At 40.4% G+C, this 20,766-nt stretch overlaps 2 protein-coding genes across 2 annotated transcripts; both read right to left on the bottom strand.

The window, feature by feature from the left end:
• Window positions 1-317: 317 nt before the first annotated feature.
• On the bottom strand, window positions 318-12,525 carry copa (COPI coat complex subunit alpha). The gene is made up of 30 exons (XM_063461952.1): window positions 12,322-12,525; window positions 11,886-11,999; window positions 11,717-11,790; window positions 11,419-11,499; window positions 10,802-10,878; window positions 10,496-10,605; window positions 8,729-8,838; window positions 8,047-8,146; window positions 7,632-7,850; window positions 7,200-7,350; window positions 6,921-6,987; window positions 6,739-6,814; window positions 6,473-6,555; window positions 5,954-6,179; window positions 5,690-5,828; window positions 5,138-5,300; window positions 4,825-4,971; window positions 4,484-4,673; window positions 4,298-4,393; window positions 4,098-4,186; window positions 3,808-3,931; window positions 3,094-3,183; window positions 2,869-2,972; window positions 2,638-2,784; window positions 2,372-2,512; window positions 2,072-2,254; window positions 1,776-1,886; window positions 1,519-1,680; window positions 1,196-1,390; window positions 318-717 (listed from the first exon to the last, which is right to left on the bottom strand). The coding sequence occupies exons 1-30, from the start codon at window positions 12,359-12,361 to the stop codon at window positions 658-660; spliced, it is 3,669 nt and encodes a 1,222-aa protein (XP_063318022.1). The 5' UTR covers window positions 12,362-12,525; the 3' UTR covers window positions 318-657.
• Window positions 12,526-14,125: 1,600 nt separating this feature from the next.
• Window positions 14,126-19,273, bottom strand: pex19 (peroxisomal biogenesis factor 19). Its single transcript, XM_063461595.1, has 8 exons — window positions 19,174-19,273; window positions 17,751-17,839; window positions 16,628-16,790; window positions 16,446-16,531; window positions 16,194-16,364; window positions 15,941-16,111; window positions 15,808-15,852; window positions 14,126-15,623 (listed from the first exon to the last, which is right to left on the bottom strand). Exons 1-8 carry the CDS (start codon window positions 19,235-19,237, stop codon window positions 15,537-15,539), a joined length of 876 nt encoding a protein of 291 aa, XP_063317665.1. The 5' UTR covers window positions 19,238-19,273; the 3' UTR covers window positions 14,126-15,536.
• Window positions 19,274-20,766: the final 1,493 nt, after the last annotated feature.

The following is a 20,766-nucleotide window of genomic DNA, read 5'->3' as shown; positions in this document are numbered from 1 at the left end:
TCCCTTTACAGGTAGAGGGCAGACTCCGTCAAAATGAGAACTTTGCACATCATAAAAGGAACTAACCACATTTGCAGTATTTAACAAGAATCGGGTCAGGTGTAACAGGTAACCATATAACAAACTTTACTGTGAATGCCACCCCCTTGTTTTCCATTTGTAATGCCAACTAAGGAGCCAGTCCACTGTGTAGGCTTTTCTATTTTCATTCCTCATGACTCATCCTTGAGGTGCACATCAAATGTTCCCATTTCACCTTCTGCAGACACCATAGCGTATTAAAAACACCACAAAGACAGCCCAACTCACACACTTCATTTGTGTTCATAAAAGGACCTTTTTATTTTATTGTTTCCCACAGATACACAGCGTACTGCTGTTCATTTTCCATTATTCATGTCATACAAGTCAGGAGCGGGTTAACAGTACGGTTTTACAGCTCTAATAAAGCACAAGTGTTGTTGATGCAGCAGTACTTACAACAAAAAGCTTTTAGTAGGATCGGTGATGAACTGGAATAGATAGCTGAGAAAGGATTTAAAGAGGTTTAACAGCACTGTGAGCAAACAGATATATAACTGCTTCCATTTCTCATGCAAATAATTGTATCATTACTACAACAAAGTAAGAGTGGAGGTGTTTTTATTTTTTATCCTCTCAGCGGAACTGAAGTGGACTCACACGCAGGCCAATCACGTCCTTGCCGATCTCCGTCGCCTAGAAAAAGAGGAAACATTAAAAATTAGTGGGGGGGGGGGTGGTAGTTATAGCAAGGATGGGCATTTAAATAAATAAAAAGGAAAAGTGAAGGCAGCATATTTAATGATATAAAAATACAAGCAGGAACTTAGAAGTGGTTAATAAAATTTCTGCTATCTTGTCATGACAACCACATTTGAAGATTTGAAAAGGTTTCCGCTCACTAAGCTGAAGGTGAACTTGACTGATAGTATTATTGCCTTTTTTCTTGCAAATCTTCAACAGATATTACTGTAATAATACTATTTGGTGACAGACCTTATTCCCTTACTGAGGATAAAATACCTTTAAACATAAACAATTTACCAGGTGTTCTTATTAAAGATGGTTACAGTTTCAGATCTGAGTGATCAAGAAACTTGATCATTCAGACCAAATTTTCTCTCCTTTACTAAATGATGGTCCCTAAAATCTTATATACATTTGTTTGGCCTACCTGTGTGACCCTGCAGATCTGGCCTTTGTAAGTGGGGCAGTAGCAGGCTCCAGACAGAGGGCACTTCTCAACGGGGCGTCCGCGGTACAGGGGAACGTAAGACGCAGCGCACAGGTCAAATGGATTGTGGGGGTCGTAGTTCAACTGGTGGGCGTCTGTCAAGTTCTTCTCACAGGCTGCCAAAATCTTGCGAGTCTAAAGAAGGAAATATTTTTGCAAAGGAGATGATGGCGAGAGAATGACACCAGCGCATTACAAGCCATCTAATAAAGACCATTATAAAAAATAAAAATAAAAAAAGCTATGAGTGATGAACAACCAACCTGCTGTGCAACATCTGGCTTGGGCCCAAGTTCGAGGAGACGTCGTGCGAAGCCTGCAGCTGTCTTAAAGTTGCGCAGTTTGAAGAAGAGGTTCAGAGCTGTGCGCAACACTAACACCATGTGGACTGGCTGGAGATTACAGTGGGTGAAGTAAGCAGCCATCTGCAAGGAAAACACAAACACACACATTTTTTTGAACATTTTCATCATGCTTTGGTGATTTTTTTGTGTTAAACAAGTTTCATTGTGTTTTTTACCTCACACAACCTCTTCTGCTGTTCCAAAGTGTCTTTAGGCAGCTTCTTCCTCTCAGTCTCCATGGTCAGACCCACTATGTACTCTCTGCATATTGTAATCAACTGCTGAGCCTAAAACACATATAACCCAGTTAAATATCTGAGTATATATAAATGTGTATCAGCATGTCAACAAAATTAGTTTATCTGAAAGCCACAGGAGCCATGAGAATCATACAGCCAAGAGCTTATTAGGTCCATTACAAATGGAATTTAGAGATTAAACAGATCAGGTTCAAGGCATGCTTGTTGCTTACCTCTGCAATCTCCTGTTTGTTATCAACCACCAGCAGAGGTACAGACAGAAGGATGACTCTGAAGCGCTCAACGGCGTCCTCAAATCGTCCGGCTGTGGTCAGCTGGTAGCACTGCTGCAGGCGGGAGATGAGATCAGAGAGACGCAGGCCCACAGCAGGCAGCCCCTGCTTTGCCCCACAGTCCTGAGAAGAAAATCAAAGATAAAGTCATTTTCTACTTTGTGGAATCAATTAGAAACTATGAAGAAAAGGAACAGATATATCAATAAAAAAATACATCCACCAAATAGACAGCTGTACCTTCCAGTTCCTTTGTGGGTGCCCACGCAGGCAGGGCAGGGACGGCAGCCCCAGGTAAGATGTGCGTCCTCTGGACAGAGTCTGCATGAAAAGCGACTTGTAGGGACCAAAGTTCACAACTCCAACCTGGTCATGGAGCAGCTATGGTAGAAACAAGGAACAGCAATTAACCATTTATGCCTTCCTTTTTAAACGATGATATATGTTATCAAAGGGAACCAAAAATAAGTAAACTGTGTTGGAAAACACTGTCAATATGAGCAGACCCTCATTGCAGTTTCAAAGGAGCCGGCCAGGATGTGATCCACTGGCAGCTGGGAATTGTTGCACCACATCTGGGTTGGACTTGTGCCCTTGGTTGGTGGGACAAAGAAGCCGTCCTCTGTTCCTCCACCTGCACCAACTGGTACATCCTGTTGATTGGTGTAAAGATAACATAAAGCTGAGTACTTTATACTCTTTTCACGTTTAACATGAGAATTCTTTTCTCTTCTCACCAGCTCTGGAGGAAGATCCAGGTCTTCCTCAACATCCCATCCTCCTCCTTCCTCCTTCCCCAAACCTTCCTCTCCTAATCCTTCCGGAGCATCCACAAAGCCATCTGAGAAGAAGAGAGGGAAAGATACACATTTAATATTTTTAGGCTCAAGCAGTACACTGAAAGTTTGAAAAAAGAAAAGAAAAAAAGAGAAAATGATTTGTTAAAATCAGTCTGAATTTACCTTCATCCAGCTGAAGCTCAGCATCATCTCCCCAGCCCTCGCCTCCTGAAGTATCCATGTCCAAGTCGGCAGCCATCTGACCAGCTTTCCCTACAACAGGTGAACTCTGTTCTCACTTTGCCCATATTAAATCCCACACGTTTCTACAATTACTACCCCGTACAATTACTTCATCTTTGAATTCCTTTAAAAAAAGCAACACTTTTGCATATTAGAAAGATATTTAAAAAAAAACCCAAAAAAACAAACAAACAACCAGCTGTTTTAAAAGCAATCAAAGTCCAGGCAAAAAACTCCGCTCAGACCATGCAATTGAGTCTTTGGATATCTGGATTCAGATTGTATTGTGATATTTTCTTGAGATCATCAAAGAAATCTCAGTTTTTCTTATTTAAATCTGGTATGTATTTGCAAAGATATGTCAAACATTATCCTATCTAGCAATGCTAAAGAATCGTTCCAAATATTCATCAGCTGATCACTTTCAGGTTGGGCCAAGTTGCACCTCTAATAAGGTTTTGCTCCAAGTCCATATGCAACTTTTGACTAACCTGCTAACAAACAGACAAAACCCAACCAATCACATAACCTTGTTCGGAATTAAGTATTAAGTACTTAAGTGTCTCCATTCTTGGTTCCATTTGAACAAAGTTAACATGGATGAAACTTTAAAGTATTATGTTCCTTTTCAGTCCATCGTGGCTCTTGACTTACCCTTTGCTGCAATAGCTCCCTCAAAGAAGCCCTTTGAAACGGTGAGCAGAGGCCAGTTAGTGTCTAGAGGGTTGATGGGTGGAGGTGGCTGCAGCAGCTGTGCATTAGGATCAACCTCTGGCACCTAAAAGTTACATAATAAACCATTTTAAAATTAAAATTAAGCAATAATTGTGTTATTTATCAACATGAGAATTACTTTATTGTTAAAAAAAAACATGTTAGGTTCACTGCTTCTGCATGTTATTGTTTCCCATAATTTGTGTAGGGAGAATGTTTTGTGAACACACCGTCTCCTTTTCTGGGTCAAATGTCTCTTTTAGTGCCTCAGCCTCTTCATCCAAACCGTGTGTGGCTGCAGTCAGGTAGGCCAGAGACTCTGCAAGCATGCACACAAACAATTTTGCATGATAAGTTGTCATTTTACTGCCATAAAGGCTGGCAAACAAAATACGACAGAATATGAATGAATGTTGACAAATTAACTCACTTTGTCCACAGTTCTTCAGTATTCTAACCCTTTCGCTGACGTCTCCCAGGTAGAGTGCTGCCTGGTAGTGACCGCTCATGTCCTTTCTGATCTCAGCTACACAGACAACACAGCCATTAGAAATATTGAAAGAGAACATACACACCTTTGCAACATGTAACATAAAGAATAGACATCCTCACTCACCAATCTTCATCATCTTGCGTAGCTTGGCCAAGTTACCAGTGATAAGGTAGAGGAAGGTGAGCTTGTCAAAGTTCTTGGTCCTCTGATAGCACATTTCCACAACCTGGTGGTGACCCTGCAGCAGTGCTGCCTCACCCAGACGCTCCCAGCAGCTGCGCTCATCCAGGGCTTTGGCTGCCTCCAGAGCCACCTGGAAGTACAGAGATGAGATTTTTAATTTTGCAGACGGATCTCGGTCTCACTGTGATTTGATTAGAGCTCATCATGTACAAGACTTCCACCCTTATCTTAAAAACTGATAGAATAGGTACAGCAGTCTTTGAGTACTGCTGCCAGCTCACCTCAATGTTCCCACACTCCAGAGCCAGGCTAAAGCGCGTCTTCTCATCTTTGACGAAGTGCAGTGCTACCTCGGGGTAGCCCTTCTTCTGCAGATAGGCAATGATGGACTGACCTACCAGTTTGGCATTGCGCACCATGTGGAGCACCTGAAGAGTAACAGGAATGACCTCAGAATTAGGAACCAAATGATTCCTGGCAAAAATGTAATGCTGTTTAATATGAAACTCGGATTATCACTGCAGAGTTCTGGTGTTTAATCTCCTTAAGTATACTCAGATTATCGCTTCAAGGACAACACCCTTAAGAACCGACCTCATCATATTTGCGATTGACCAGGGCCAGTTTGAAGCGGTACTCTGTGGGGTCGATGGTGAGCACACGAGGCCTGCACTCCCTGTCCAGGCAATAAACGCTGTTGCCTCTCACGCGGGTCACATAGATGGGGAGGTCCAGGGTCCTGATGATGCCATGATCACTACAGGAACACAAAGAATGTCCTAAATTAGACATTTTACACTAATGCGATCATGAACTGATGCTTTCTAACTGTGAAAGATTTCAGCTTTTCTGTGCAGAGAATTTAAAGCAAACAAACTTGTATTTGGCTTTAAAACATAAAGTTAGAGATTTGAGCAAAAACAAAGCTCCAACTATTCTAAGTCATGGCTGTGCTTATTTTAAAAGACATCTGGGAGCACAACACTATCAAAGAAAACAAGCACTAAGGCAACATTTTAGCTCGCAACTTTCTCAGTGACAGCTTATTCTGTTGAAGCGCTACAGGTCTGTGTTAAGAAGTTTCTCTCCCCAGAGACTTGTGCCTGTGGGAATGAATTAACACTGCCTTTTGTAAGCAGCACATACCCAGACGTGAGGGCGTATTTGATGTGGTTGGAAGTGGTGTAGATAAAGACTCCGCTCTCATCCCAGGCTCCACTCTTCACTCTGATGTTCTCGTGAATGTTGCACAGACTTTCCAGCTTACGGTTGCAGATCATAATTGCTGAAGGGAAGGGAAGAAAAAAGAGAAAAGTCAGATTTAGAGATTCCTTTAAAAACCAGCAGAGAAAACTTTCAGGTTTGAATATTTGTTGGTCAAATCTGCAGATATTCATCTCATCCACTCACCGTGTTTAGCCAGCAGAGCCACGTGGCTGGTGTCTGCGCTCCACACCACGTACTTGACCTTGGAGATTTTCACGGTGGCCAGGGAGCGTTTCTGCTGCACGTCAAACAGCGTGACGCCATCGGCATCACGCAGCAGCAGTGAGCCTGTCCCGGCGTAGAAGATCTCCTCACAGCTCGGCACCTGGACTTTCTTCACAATTTCATTCTTCAGATTTTTAATCAGCAGCTGCAATGGAGAAATGAAGAAAACACTGTGATAAATAATTACAGATCAGGACAAAAAGTAAAAAGTTTTCTTCAAATATTTGCAGGCTTCACAAGTCACATAATGGACTCTTGATTGTTTCATTCGGAGATTAACGTGCCAGACTGCCTTTGATCGATCATTTGTAAAGAACAAATGATTTACTGATCAACACTTTCAGTTCTTTTTATAGAATTAACCAACTTATCAAAAAATCTTTTAAAAAGGGATTTCCTATATATTTCACTGCTTTGTAAACTTTCATATGCACTTACAGAGTGCATACGGTCCAACACAGCAAATCTGTTCCTGGCCACCCAAACGGCTGTCAGACCAGAAGACCTTTTCCCCTCCGGTGCTGGAATTTAAAAAAGAAAACGCAGCCTCTTGTTACTTCATTCAAGGAGATACAAACTGGAGGCATATAGTAACATTCAATAAGTAAAGGAAAAAAAAACCCCAAATGTTTTTAGAGTGTGAGAAAAAACATAATTAAAGTGTTGTTTTTTTTGTGTGTCTGTTTGTTTGTTTGTTTTTTTACCATCGGGGTTCTGAGAGTCACTTTCTTTGGGAATTGAGTACAGGTCATAGGTGCTGTTCTCCAAGTTGGTTGCTCTCTGCAGCAGGTAAAGAGCATTTCGATAAACAGATGCAAACCAACACACTTAACTGAGCAGTAAGTGATTAATGTGTGCGAGTGCATTTTCACTGAGAGATACTTACAGTGCAGAGCAGGACAGCGTTCTCAGCGGGATTATAAGACATGCTGAACACTGGGAACTTAGATCCACTAAGTTAAGGAGAAGGTAAAACAGGTAAAATGGTTATTTTAAAATAGACAGATTTTCATTAAAAAAAAAAAAAAAAAAACCCACGAAAGACAAAAACAAGCACTAGCCACAATTTCTTAGAATTCCTTTCTTAGACCAATTTCTTTTTGGTATAAGAAAGGAATTCTAAGAAATTGCACTCAAAATGCTATCTCGTGCACACCACATCTACCTGCGCAGCTGCATAACAGCCGTGTCTTTGCTGCTGTTGAAGTCCAGCTGGCGGAGGAAGCGATCCTTGACATAGTAAAGCATGTTGCCATGTACGGCGTAGGCTGGACGTTCACGCTCCAGCTTGAACACAATCATACCACTGTCATGACCTTAAGGACACAAAATAAACCATCCGTCAGTGCAAATTTCACACGTACACACTGTATTTTTTCCCCTCCTCAGGAAATACATGCCAGAGATTTCCTGTTACTAGGCCACGTGAACTTAAGAGAACCATTAAAATCATATTTTTAAATTTTCCCTGATATGCAAAGGATCAGCTTCAAAACTAACCAAACTAAACTAACCAAACAACTACGTTGCAAATTGATATTTGAACTTGAAAATCTGTTAATGTTCCTGTTTTGATTAGATCACTGTCAGCACTTACCTGCAGCAAACAGGTTGAGGTTTGGGTGAGCACCCAGCACCCAGAAGCGGTCGTGATCACGGCGGAAGGTCTGTACTCCGGTCCTTTTGGACATGTCCCACACCCGGATGCTCTTGTCCTCAGAGTTGGACAGAATGAGCTCCTGGCGTGGGTGGAAGATGGCACAGGACACGTTGTTGTAGTGCCCACGGCATGTATCGAGCTCCCATGCCTTGGACTCTGAACACAGGTGGGGGAAAAATTAAAAAAAGGAGAGATAATTAAAGACAAAAAACAAGCAGAAACATTTACAGCAGGAAACAATTAGTGAAGTAGTCAGCCTGATGAAATACCTACTTCTTGGCACATAATAGAAAAGTCAGGGGTTTTAGCTTCTGTGAACATCAACTTCTAACACTCATGTAAAGTCACTCACCATTCATCCTCCAGATCTTCACCTGCCTGTCATCAGCTCCAGACACAATGAGAGGCATGCTGGGGTGGAATGCTGCCCAGTTGACCCCACGATCATGACCCTGAACATAAACATAACCTCAAGTCACACAAACAGCTGTCATAGCACGGCGTCATTCTATATGAAACTAAACTGTGTTACTCTCCGAGAAGCCGTTTTAGTACCATTAAATGAATAATATATCACACAGAAACCATAAAATACTACATTAAAACAAAACCCAAGCAACGTAGTTTTATTACCTATGACTGAATATTTCTGGCCTTAAGTCGTAATCACATACCCCTTAAAAAACACAGATTCAACTGCCAGCTCGGGCTAAAAGCTGGTGTTTTCCACAGACAGAACTGCATCATGGACTTTTTTGATGATTTGGAGAAACCTCATTAATGCTGAACTTTTGTCTATATTTTCACTGTAAAGGATGCATTTCATGTTTTGCAAAAAAAAAAAAAAAAATTCAACAAAAAAACCAAAAACAAAACAAAAAAAACCAAACAATATGTGAGCTGAAGACTACAAATGGACATTTCCCTGTAATGAGATGCCAGGAACATATGAAGGTTCCCTCACTGGTAACCTTTAAAGGCCGATTCACTCAAATGACCACAACATTTACAAAAGGTACAAAGTTGCTTCTCACCTCAAGGACGTGTTTAACAACAGCATCAGAGGCACCAAACAAATCAACACCAGAGATGCCGCGCACCTCCGTCTCCACAGCACCTGGAGACAGGTTCTTCTTCCTCAAACCTGGAACCATCAGAGAGCACCGCGTGCAAAGGGGGGAGCCATAATCAAGTTAGACAGGGCACAGTAGAGGATCAGAATATGGGAAAAACAAGATACATATTATTTAGATATCAAATTTGGAGAATCATCATTGGAGAAGAGAGGCCACAAAAAAGGGGTTTAAAAACAGAGCGCACTGTTGTACTACTGAACACACACATAGGTTTGAAACACACCAACACAAACTCTGCTTTCTCATTGACTGCCAGCTTGAGTCTGGAAACAATCATTCCTGCAGCAGTGCTTTGGTTGGTTTAATTAATCATCAGATTACAGAAGAAATCGGAATAACTTGTGATTTGGATGGATAGCAGAGCGAGGTAGCTGATTATTTCAGAGACTCAGCGAGATCAGAAAATGAAAAAAAGATGGAGAAAACACAGCTTGTATTCATGATTCTTGCCTGTTAAAACAATGTGGTGAGCAGATAGTACAACAGCACAGAGAGAGATGACACGGGAAACAGAAATGACACTAGGAACCCATGTGCAGGTGTGGATGTTTCCAGGGAGAGCATGGGATAAGGAGGACACAGGGAGTGTGTGGACTTGGCTGATGGAGGTGGAGTGGGTGGTAGCTAGCATTGTAAAGGTGAGCCTCGATGGGGCATTGAGTATCAGGACTATGAGTCTTGGAGTTTACTTTCTTAAAGGCTCATGCACATTTCAGTCACAATGTTTAAATGACGTGCAGTTAGTATAGTCTGAAATGCCACAATTACTGGTTAGGAATGAAGATGATAACAGTAAGTTGCAATAACTACAGGAAATATAAACCTGTAGTATATTTCATGTTATTTTTTATTTTATTTTTTTTAATAGTAGAGCCAGTCGTGCAAATGTTATAGGTCATATAGAAATATGGGACAGCCAGAAAGTTTAAGTGTATAAAAAAGATTAACTCTTTTTTAACCAATTAATGTTTTTTGGATTTTCTATATTGTGAGTATGAGTGCAAAGTGACCCCCTTAAAGCTAAACCTTAAACTTACTATGTATTTATCATAAAAAAAAACTGAAAACACATGCTGCAGTTAAGTCATGTGATAGACAAGTTAAAAAAAAAAAAAAAAGTACAAATGGATGCAACCATGCTCAAGTTAAATTACATAAACCCAGGATTGGTGAATGTTAGAACTTATGCATGTTCACATGAAAGGAAGTGAAAGCAAATGAGTGCAGTTAGTCTAAAGACAAGAAACAGGAGAAAGAAAAACGACAAGATTTTTACAGCATGCACAGGCACAGAAACACCTCTCCAATTATCCATCTATGTGGATTTTATCCGTTCACTGTGCATCTACCTGATCTGTAAGGCCTTTCTCCTTTCAGAGCTTTTATTTACAGCGTAGTATTAAATTAAAAATTTTTTTTAAAAAAAATAGCACACCATAAATTTGTTCCACTGCATCTAACTCTCTAACCATCTATCAAAAGAGAGGTGTTTCTGCAAACAGCCCACAGAGTTTTATCCTCTACAAGTCAGAGAGGAAGAAGAGGTTTAGGACTTCACTTCGGTCCTGCTCCTGTTTCTTCCTCCTCATCTGTACCACTCTGCTCCCAACCCCTCCCCCAAAACCCAGCCCGCTGTCCTCTGGTCTGCCATCCCCAGGCCCTCACCGGAGATATCCCACACTCGCACAGTCTGGTCCAAACTGCCCGACACCACCAGGTCCTCAGATGGGTGGAACTGGGCGCACATCACGTAGTGATTATGGCCAGTCAGCACACTGCAGAGAAGAAAGAAATAGGAAACATAAGAAATTAGGGCAGACCAGAAAAATAGAAATATTCTAGCGTCATACATTTACATTATGGTAAATTTTAACAATTTTCATTCCTCTGTTTATTTAAAATCTCAATTAAACAACCTAATTATGTACAAGTTGTGAGAAACAACAATTTAAACTTTACACAGTGTCTTACCAGACACACGTCCTGGACTGCCAGTTCCAAATGCGAATCGTCTGATCATCTGAAGCACTCAGAATCCAGGGGTACTCCTACAGGCAAGGTGACAATTAATGTAATAACGTAAGTCTAAATTGTTCTAACATAAATTACAAAAAAAAGAAAAACAAAAAAAACCCCAGAAGGAAGTACTAATCCAGTGGGGTGACAATATAAAGGAAAACCCCTTAAAGACAAATTGTTTACCATAATATGTAGTACTGTACTGAATCCCAGCTTTAGTGTTGTTTACATTTACATTTGCACAGTGCTCCACCATCACAAATACAACTAATGATTTCTATCTTGGACTTGGAGACAACATATCTTGAATGATAGGCTAAGATCTGGTGACTGGAAAAGCCATAACATACAAGTTGCATAATTTAATCTAATGAATCCTATTGCCAGATTGGTGGAGGCCATTCTGGAAGAGAGCACTTCACAGGATAAAAGGTGATCATCTTGTATACCTCCATTGATTTGCACAAGTAGTTCAAAATAGTTGAGTCACTGCAGGAGTCAAAGGTTCAAGGTTTTCCTTTAATTTGTCACTTATCCATTTTCTATGTTAAAACGGCAGGACAACTCACATGGTGAAAGAAGGTGGTTCTGATGTAGTCAAGATGCCCAAGGAGGGTGAAGAGACAGCGCCTCAGCTTGTAGTTCCACACCTGTACACAACAAGAGTATTTAGGCAGCTCTCACCTAGCCTTCATATTACAGTAGTGCATTAAGACATGGCAGCACCTTTGATGTTTAGGCAAAATATTAGAAATCCTGAGTATGAGATACTGCCTCAAACCAAAGAAATATAAAAATAAGCACTTAAACAACATTTATCCAGCTTCATGACATTTAATGAGAGTGTTGATGCCACAGCAGTCCCACCTTGATTTTGTAGTCATCCCCTCCAGACACAAACAGGGGCTGCTGCTTGTGGAAATCAATCCCTCTTACAGGCCCTGTTGTGAGATACCACATTAAATCACACCTCATTTCCATTAATAACACAGTTTGTAAGCTAAAGCAGCGTACTCGAGCTAAAACACTGTCTTACCGTCATGCTCATCGAATTTGTCAATAAGTGTACACATCCGATAGTCCCACAGCTGGATGACTCCGTTGTGCAAACTTGCAAGAACCCATGGCCGTTTGGGATGGAAGCTCAGGCCTGAAATGTAAAACAGCTCATCAGATCTCTTACAGAAGAGGCTATTACACTTCAGGCGACCAGCATCATCCTAATTTACAGCGGCTTTTTAAACATGCAAAGTGATGTTAGCCGGACAGCTAAGGACACGTACAACTACTGTCCATTTATCGCTACATCTGAATAAGACATAATAACGACAAATTAGTTAGAGACAGTCGGAGGAAAATCTATTTAAAAACAAGAATAAAGAGAGAATTCTGACTGAATAATCAACCGAGGACGATAACGTCAACTAGCTAACGTTAGCTTCTTTGCTAATAAGTAGCTAGCAGACTCTTACCTTTGACACGGGCCGACTTCGTTTCAAATTTTGTTAACATCGTTACTGGTGAACCGCAAAGGTCTTCTTTTTAATGCTGAGACAAAACTCAGTCAGAGCAAATAATTAAAAAGGACTAAACTCTGCAGATAGGTTGAATCAAGCGGCCTGACCACCTTCGCCCATTTAGTTGATTCTCCTTTTTCCTGACACGTAGTCCGTTCTGTCTTCCGGTTTTGAACAATAAAGTTTTGCGACGAAAATCTGACGCAGAAAGTTCCACGGCAGCGGTGCGTAGAAATGTAACACATGGACAAGACATCCGCGACTAAATGCCGTCATAACAAATCTAATCCGTATATTTCTAAGCACTCATTAGACGTATGAAATAAATATACGGACTCGGATAAAGAGTCATTAGTTTCTTTAATAAAGCGGTAAAAATCTAAGAGACAATTAGGTTATTCTTTAATATGTCAATGTCATGAACTCGCAAATTCTATGAGGTTAAAGTGACAAATTTACAATTAAAAAACTTAATACGTATTAATCAATAAATTGATCTGTTTTCTTCATAAACGATTCTAAAATTCCTTATTTTTAAAACCGACTGCAAGTAATAATTTGATGACGTCATCTGCTGCAGACACGATACGTGGCACGCGGGGGCGCCTGTAGTGTGAAGTAATGCGTTTCCACTGGATTACAAAAAACAAACAAAAAACAAACAAACCAATCAATAATCTAGGATTGCTACAAAAAGAAAGTGGACTTCTACACATTTTTTTCCATTTTAAACGTCTCAAAATACAGTTGTGGTCAGAAGTTTACACACACTCATTCATAGGCATGAATGTCGTGATAATTTGGGGCTTTGAGTGATTTCTTCAACCTGTTCTTTTTCAAGGTTTGGCTGATAGGACATCATACATCTGTAATGACTTTAAAAACAGTCAGAATAATTCTTACTGGATATTTGACAATTCTTATTGTCAGACTTGGTAGAATTCATTTATAGTGACTGGTTTCATGGCATGTGCTTATAATCATTATCTACAGATTTTGAGGTCAGGGCTTTGAGAAGGCCATTCCAGAAGCCTGTTCTATCTATTTTAGTTTTAAAATGTGTTTGGGATCACTGTCCTGTTGGAAGATCCAACCATGTTTCAAGTTTCAAATGTGTAGCTGTTGATTTGACGTAACATTAAAGAATTTAGAACTAATTCCCTTTCTTCATTTTTCCATCCACTTTGTCCAGTGTACTCATACCATTAGCAGCAAAAAGCCCCAAAGCATGATACTACCACCACCATGCTTGACAGTTGGTACACTGTTTGGTTTGAAAGACTCGCCTTTAATCCCCCAAAGATACCTCTTACCACTGTGGTCAAATAGCTCAATCCTTATCTGAGTGGCATGCTGACAAAGAGAAACTACCAGCTGTAGTCAATGAAGATTACTAACAAGATGTTAACAGGTTTTGTCATGTTAAAGACATTGTGAAAGATGTCATTAAAAGCCCCAAATTGCAGTACAATATTCAAAATGAGTGTATATGAATTTATAATTTATTTATTACCTGAGGATTTGAGGAAAAAAATCCCTTTACTTCATTTACTGCAGATTTTCTCCAATAACGCAGCATATTTTATAAAATGACCATAGCTTTAGGATCATGACTACCGCATACACAAACTGAAGTGCAGTAAGCTTACAGTAAAACTTGTCTCTGAATGCAGTTGATTATGACACAATATTTCTACTCATGTTCCATAAGCAGTATGAAAGAAATAATGACAAAAATCACACCGGGAACAATTACAGTATATCATTAGTTTTATTTTATATATTTACAGAAGAATAGTGTCAAAAAGGTTTTATTATCATCATTCATCATTATTTTTATTATATTTAACGGTGCTGTGGGAAACATTTGCATCGGCCCTGAGAGTTGAGTCCCACCCCACACTGGGATGAAACCACAGGTCTCTGTAAACCTCTGCAGCAGCACTCCCCTCAGCTGATGTAAATCGCATCTCTTCTCAGTGCATGGCTGACCGATTCCTTTCACAGAACCCTTTATTATACAGTCACTGATGGGCTGGTGCTCGTGTGATATCTAGATCTCTCTCTACAGTTACAGAAGTCAACTGTTGTCCGCTATACAAACCCGACAGCCACTGCCAGAAAGTGCCAACATCAGGTTGTTGATGTCTTACCCAATAGCGCATCTCCATGATTTAGTCACCTCTTTCTCTCTCCCTTTCATGTAACACAATGTGATGTTTACTACACTGTCTGTCGCCTTCTCTGGAACAAACATGACGCACTTTTATAGGGTTTATTTTCATGCCCTCGGGTGATTATTGTTTCCCAGCGGGGACCCCATATCAAAGGAAAACACCATTTTGCACATTGAAAACACTGGGAATCACAGGGAAGCACTTTGCACAGTAACTCTACGCTATAATGATCACTTCAACCACAGCAAAGGCATCCAGGAATCATCAATCACTTCAAATCAATATTTTGGAATGAGGAATAGCGAATGGGTCTTATTAAATTAGCTGGCTTAGTTTTAAGAGGTAAAGGAAATCTCTTATGAGGGCTTCACTCCTCTTTAGTTGTTTTAATCTTTTAAATAACTAACAAATGTACACATTTTTTCATAGTTTTCTAGCATGTTAACCATAAACTTTCTAAGTTAAAGCTTTTATCTTAAGTGAAATGCTAGAAAACAATCACTTGGTGCCAACTTGGGATGTTATTGCAAATTCACACCATTTTAAATCTGATCGTAGCTGAATAATAGATGAAATTTCACGTTCTAATGAAACCTAAAAACAACAACTTAAAGTCACTTTGAAAAGGCACCGTTTATACCCGTGAAGTGGTTTGATGTAAATTACCATAAGGTTAAACAGTATGTAAAAACAACACTGAGAAGGCCAGTGGTATTTTCTTCTTACAGAAACTCTGCTAAAATTAAAGAGTGAAGGAATTGTGGCAGCTGCTAATGAAAAGATGTCCAAATGTTCTTAGTTGTGCCTTCCGTGATTTTTATGGAGAAGAATGTGTGTGTTTGTGATTCCTTATGTTGCTTCTGTTTCCACACACGGATTAGTCACACTCCTGCCTGACATTTGCTTCTCATTCTGTCCCTCTCCCCCGCTGCTGACACACACAGAGCGACCCTTCAGCTCAAGTGCTTCAGATGGACACCACCACTACCCTCATCACATGACGGAGCACTGCTCGGCTGACCCGGCCCCGGGGCCTCCAGGGAGATTGAGAGAGTCCATGTCAAAGTTAAAGCCAGGAGGCTGGAGAGGAAGAAAAAAAAAAAGAGGGAGAAGTCTATAAATATTTGTGCTCATTTCAAATCACATAAAATTCAGATTAAAACATCAACCACAGTTCTGTTATGAAAGGGACAATCAAATTACAGCACATTTTCTTTCCCTGAAATCTTAGTGAGGTCAAACACACAATGGTGTTTTTACTTACCGCATCACCTGCTAGCTCTTTAGGTGGTTGTCCAAGGTCTTGCAGCTGTTGATAAAAGAAACAGGATGAGTTACCAGTTTCACTCTACACATAAACTGGTGTTTGTATGAGATAAGAGATAGTGCTGCATCACCTTTTGCATCAGGTCCATGATCCTCTCAAATGTGCTCTCTTTATCTGCTGCACCCTCTTCCTCCCTCTCAAAGAGCTTACAGATGTCTCCCATGATTTTGGCCTGCTGCTCATAGCGCTGGTAGTCCTCTGGACTAAGGCTCGGTTTGTTGGTTTCCAGCCACTCTGGGTACTGCAAGAATAAAGTAGAGTTAATACAAATACTGAATGGGTTACTGCAGAATATAATGTCTGCTATAAAACCAAAGGCACACCTTAGTAGTGATTTCCTTCAGGGATGGATAAAGAACCTCCTTAGAGAGAAGATTCTGCATGATGGACTGCATGATGGGCAGGATGTTTCCATCATCACCACCTCCTTCACCCTCCTCCAACCCTAGGCCCTCTAGTGCTTTGACAAGATCATCTCCAGCTAGTCCCGAAGACTGCAAGAAAACAATCAGACTATGAAATTGCTCTCATTTGCAAAACCTTCATTATATTTGCTCAATTTCAGCTTGACCCACCTTCAGGTTGTCTGCATTTTTGGCCAGCCCCTGAAGGGTTTCTTTTAGACAGCAAGTGAATTCTTGTTGGGAGGCAGTGTCAGTACCTGCTCAGAATAAACAGAGTATTTTGATTAAAATAACAAGCCAAAATAGGCAGAAGACTAGAAATAAACCATAGTCAACACAAGCCTATATCTTACCAACTTTTCCCGCAGCCTCTGATAGCTTTTGAAAGTGTTGGAGAAGCTCCGGCTCCTCCTGAGCCAGTTCCGTCATGGCCTTCTCCCACTCCTCCTTAGCTTGGGCAGCCATGTCCCCTTCAAAGAGAGTCTCGAAGAGCTTACAGTCCTCAAGCAAAGGGGGCTGAGACAGGCAAAGAAGAAAAAAACAAACAAAATCCCTTATATAGAAATAAAGAAAAATAGAGGGAGATGTTCTTCTTTTCAGTGCATCTGAATTAAAACAGTTTTGCTTTTTTGTTCTAGACCCGACTCTAGCTTACAATGTTTCAAACTTGACGTAAACCTGCAGCAGTCTTGCTTCCTAATAGTAAAAGAACCAACATTTGAAAGCTCAAAACTAAAGTAACACTGACACTTTCTAGTTGCAGTTTTGGATAGAAAATTAACAGAAAAAGACAAAAGCACTGCTTTATCAGTCAAATATTGCCATCTGCAAATACTGATATTTACTGATATCAGGAAATAAGAAAGTTGCGATGTTTATCTGTTGTGTGACCTCAGTTTTTTGGTGGTGAAATGTTAAAAAAAGTGATGAAGGACTGAAAAGACTTCAAATTGTGTCAGTTATTTCTTAAAATCAACATTTCCTAGATTCCCTAACATTAGGGGTAATAAAAAAAACAGTAAAATGTATTGGTATTCACTATTAGCCAAACTTTAATTTAAAAATTTGCCACCCTGACACCACCGTGTTTGGACTCAACTCTGATGGAGATGAGACAGCGTACAGGACGGATGTAGAGAACTTGTCCCTCTGGTGCTCAGAAAATAACCTGAAGCTGAATGTCCTTAAAACAAAAGAACTCATAATGGACTTCAGGAGGCACAGACAGGTCCATTCCCCTCTCATTATAAATGGAGAACGGGTGGAATCTGTCTCCACCTTCAGGTTTCTGGGCACCCACATCTCAGCTGATCTCACCTGGACCCACAACACCATAGCCCCGGTAAAGAAGGCCCAGCAGCGGCCGCACTTCCTCCGTGTCCTGAGGCAGAATAATCTGAACCGAAAGCTGCTGCTGGCCTTCCATTCCATTCTAAATATTCTATTCTATTCTATTCTAAATTATTTCGCAAGCACCTTTTGTGCACCACTGCTGGCTGAGGACGAAGCGGCTGCAGGTTCAGTGGCTGGAGGGGCGGCCGCCTTGTCAAAATCATCCAACGCACCTGAAAGAAAGCGATGATATTAGAACCAATTCACTCAAAATGCTTTTAATGGTTTCATACTCACTGACAAATAATTATCCAGTTATTCCATTGCTATGGGATAACTGGATAACATATGATGCTGCAGCAAACTTTCTGAACTTTAAAATAGTCATTCTTGTTTTTAATGTTCAAAAAAAAATCATTATCAAAGAAAATGAGCAAAAACATAATATATTCACATTTTAAAAACACGAAAGCAGTGACTTTTTTTTTAAACTAATCAATTAATCAACAATCACTTCATTTTTCAAACACTCATTCTGACCTTTAATTAGGAAAACACAACAACCTGCTGAAGTTTAAACTGAGCATAAGAGTGGCAAAGAAAGGTTATTTAAGTAACTTAGAATATGGAATGGTTGTTCTGAAACTGCTGATTTACTGGGCTGTTCCCACACAACCATCACTGGGGTTTACGGAGAATGGTGTGAAAAGAGAAAAGATCCAGTGAGCAGCAGTGCTCTGGGTGAAAATGTCATGTTGATGTCAGAGGTCAGAGAATAGCCAGGAAGCTTCGAGCTGACAGGAAGGCAAGATTAACTTAAATAACCACTCAATGCAACCAGTCAACATAGAAGAGCATCTCTGAATGCAAAATACATCAAACTTTGAAGTACATGGGCTATAGGAGCATAAGACCACGCCAGGTGAAATTCCTGCCAACGAAGAACTAATTTGAACATTAGAAGATTAGAAAAGGTTTGACTGGTCTGATGAGTCTTGATTTCTGCTGCAACATTTGGATGGAAGGGTCAGAATTTGGTGTATATAACACAATAATATGTTGTCTTATATAAGACAAATGATGACTTTAAACTCAAGGAAAAACATATAAAGCGGTTTGAAGATTTTTAGCCCTTTTCTGATTGTTTTTATTATTGTTATGAATGTCTTTTATATTGAAAACCTACTGTTGAGAAAATAAAACTGTATATGATTTAGCCTTTATACATATTTGGAAAAATAAAACAGTTTAAATCCTAAGCTGGGTTGTTTTGAAAATTTGCCTTGAACAAAATATGTCGTTAAGGAAATTGACTCCGTGTTCTGTGCAGATACACGATGAAGGGCACAAACTGAACCCGGATAAAGTTATCTGACAGCAGAGACATGAAGCGATTCGTGCTGACGTTTCTTCTTGAACATTACTCCTGCAGATCTTTGGGACCCCGGCAGGAGCACCTGACGTTGAGCTAAGCCCTGACACGAAGCGACACCACGAAGCTGCACGAAAACCCCACTGCTGTGTTCAGAAATACACACACTGATAAAATATTAATGCCGACTCTTACTGTCTAATAATTCGTCCAGCTCTGCATCGTGCCCATCGGACGACCCGCCTGGTCCTGACGCCATGATGTTGCCTTCTCCAACCCAGCGCGGAAGCTGCCGTTTTTGCTGTAAAAATGTCGCAAACACCTCTACGTCACTCCTCCGAGTCTGATTTTAAATGTAGCGCCGCCTCGTGGCCGGTTAAATATTTTACTCTGGAGCAAAGTGTTGTTTAGTGCTCTGGAAAACACGCACACAAAAGCACAAATGTTTACACGATACTTCCTGTATTTTATTTGTGTTTGTATTAGAATTTATGTGACTTTTTAAATGTTTTCTATTTAATTGTGGTCCCCACCTTTGTGTCATTATCCCATCTTCACCTCATTGATCTTATTTGTCCATTGATCTTACAAGGGACAAATTCTGTATCTGTAAATGTATACTCATTGATAAGAAACCACACTGATCTGTACATTTAGTCAGTTTAAAACTCGCAAACATTAAACTACAGTTGTTTTATTTGAGAGTTCTGATAGAGAAGTATAGAGAAGATTAGAAGGACTTGGACTGTGGATCTAGCCAAAGCGTGTGATAGAATGAAGTCAGGAGTGGCAGAGAAGTGTGTGAGGGCGGGACACGTATGAGGACAGTGAGACAGTGGTGATGCGTGCAGTTTAATTGATAGATGGGTTCAAGGTGGGGTGGGATTATATCAGGGTTTGGACAGGTTGGCAGATGAGGTCAGCCTGGAGTCTCTGTGGACGTCGACGTTGGTGGCTCATATTGTGATCTATATTGAGAGCAGGCAGCAGGTGGAAGAGAGCCTGGAGAGATGGAGGTATGCAATGGAAAGAAGAGGAATGAAAATACGTAGAAGGCAAGATAGATTACATGTGTTTGAATGAGAGGGAGACAGGTGTAAGAGTGAAGCTGCAAGAAGTGGTGATAGTGAAGGTAGTTGATTTTAAATACTTTGCGTAAACCATCCAAAGCAAGTGGATGGTGCACATGAGAGGTGAAGAAGAGAGTGCAGGCAGGGAGGAGTGGGTGGAGCCAAGTATCAGGGGTGATGTATGATAGAAGGCCAGCAGCAAGAGTGAAATAAAATTTTAAGGCTTACAAGATGACCTGCTATGATGTCATCTTAGAGATCATGGCACCATCACTGGAAATGGTTACATCAGAGGGGCAGCTCAGGTTGAATGGCTTGGAGACAAAGTTAGTAAGGAAAGGCTGAAATGGTTGGATCATGCAAAGAAGATGGATAGTAGATATACTGATAAATGCATACATTTGACAAAGGGCGTTGAAGATGGAGCTGCCAGACAGAAAGATTAATTGACATGGTAGACAGGGGCTGAGATGAAAGCAAATGATCCACTGTGGTGAACTCCACAAAAAGGATCAGCAAAAGAAGAGGAGGAAAACTCTGAAACATGAATTGAATCAATATTGTTACAGTTTATACTGGTTATTATCCTCAATTTTAAACTGACAGAGAAGCTGTTTCATTTTCCCTTGTTTTTTATATCAATGTGTTGTATGTTTGGACATGTTATGAATTTGTAAGATGCTGTTCTTAAAACGTGGGTTACTGAATTTTGAGCAAT

Source organism: Pelmatolapia mariae, linkage group LG18 (genome assembly GCF_036321145.2).
Source record: "Pelmatolapia mariae isolate MD_Pm_ZW linkage group LG18, Pm_UMD_F_2, whole genome shotgun sequence".
Classification (NCBI taxonomy): domain Eukaryota; kingdom Metazoa; phylum Chordata; class Actinopteri; order Cichliformes; family Cichlidae; genus Pelmatolapia; species Pelmatolapia mariae.
Note: the sequence above shows the minus strand (reverse complement) of the source record. Positions and strands in the feature narration are given on the sequence as shown.

Coding starts and splice junctions, on each gene's coding strand:
- pex19 (XM_063461595.1), bottom strand. CDS start 19,237: ATGGCGTCAGGACCAGGCGGGTCGTCCGATGGGCACGATGCAGAGCTG. Junction 16,532..16,627: donor AGAGGCTGCGGGAAAAGTTG/GTAAGATATAGG, acceptor TATTCTGAGCAG/GTACTGACACTGCCTCCCAA. Junction 16,112..16,193: donor TGAAGGAAATCACTACTAAG/GTGTGCCTTTGG, acceptor TTATTCTTGCAG/TACCCAGAGTGGCTGGAAAC.
- copa (XM_063461952.1), bottom strand. CDS start 12,361: ATGTTAACAAAATTTGAAACGAAGTCGGCCCGTGTCAAAG. Junction 10,606..10,801: donor CAGTCCAGGACGTGTGTCTG/GTAAGACACTGT, acceptor TCTTCTCTGCAG/TGTGCTGACTGGCCATAATC. Junction 1,391..1,518: donor AGCCAGATGTTGCACAGCAG/GTTGGTTGTTCA, acceptor TTCCTTCTTTAG/ACTCGCAAGATTTTGGCAGC.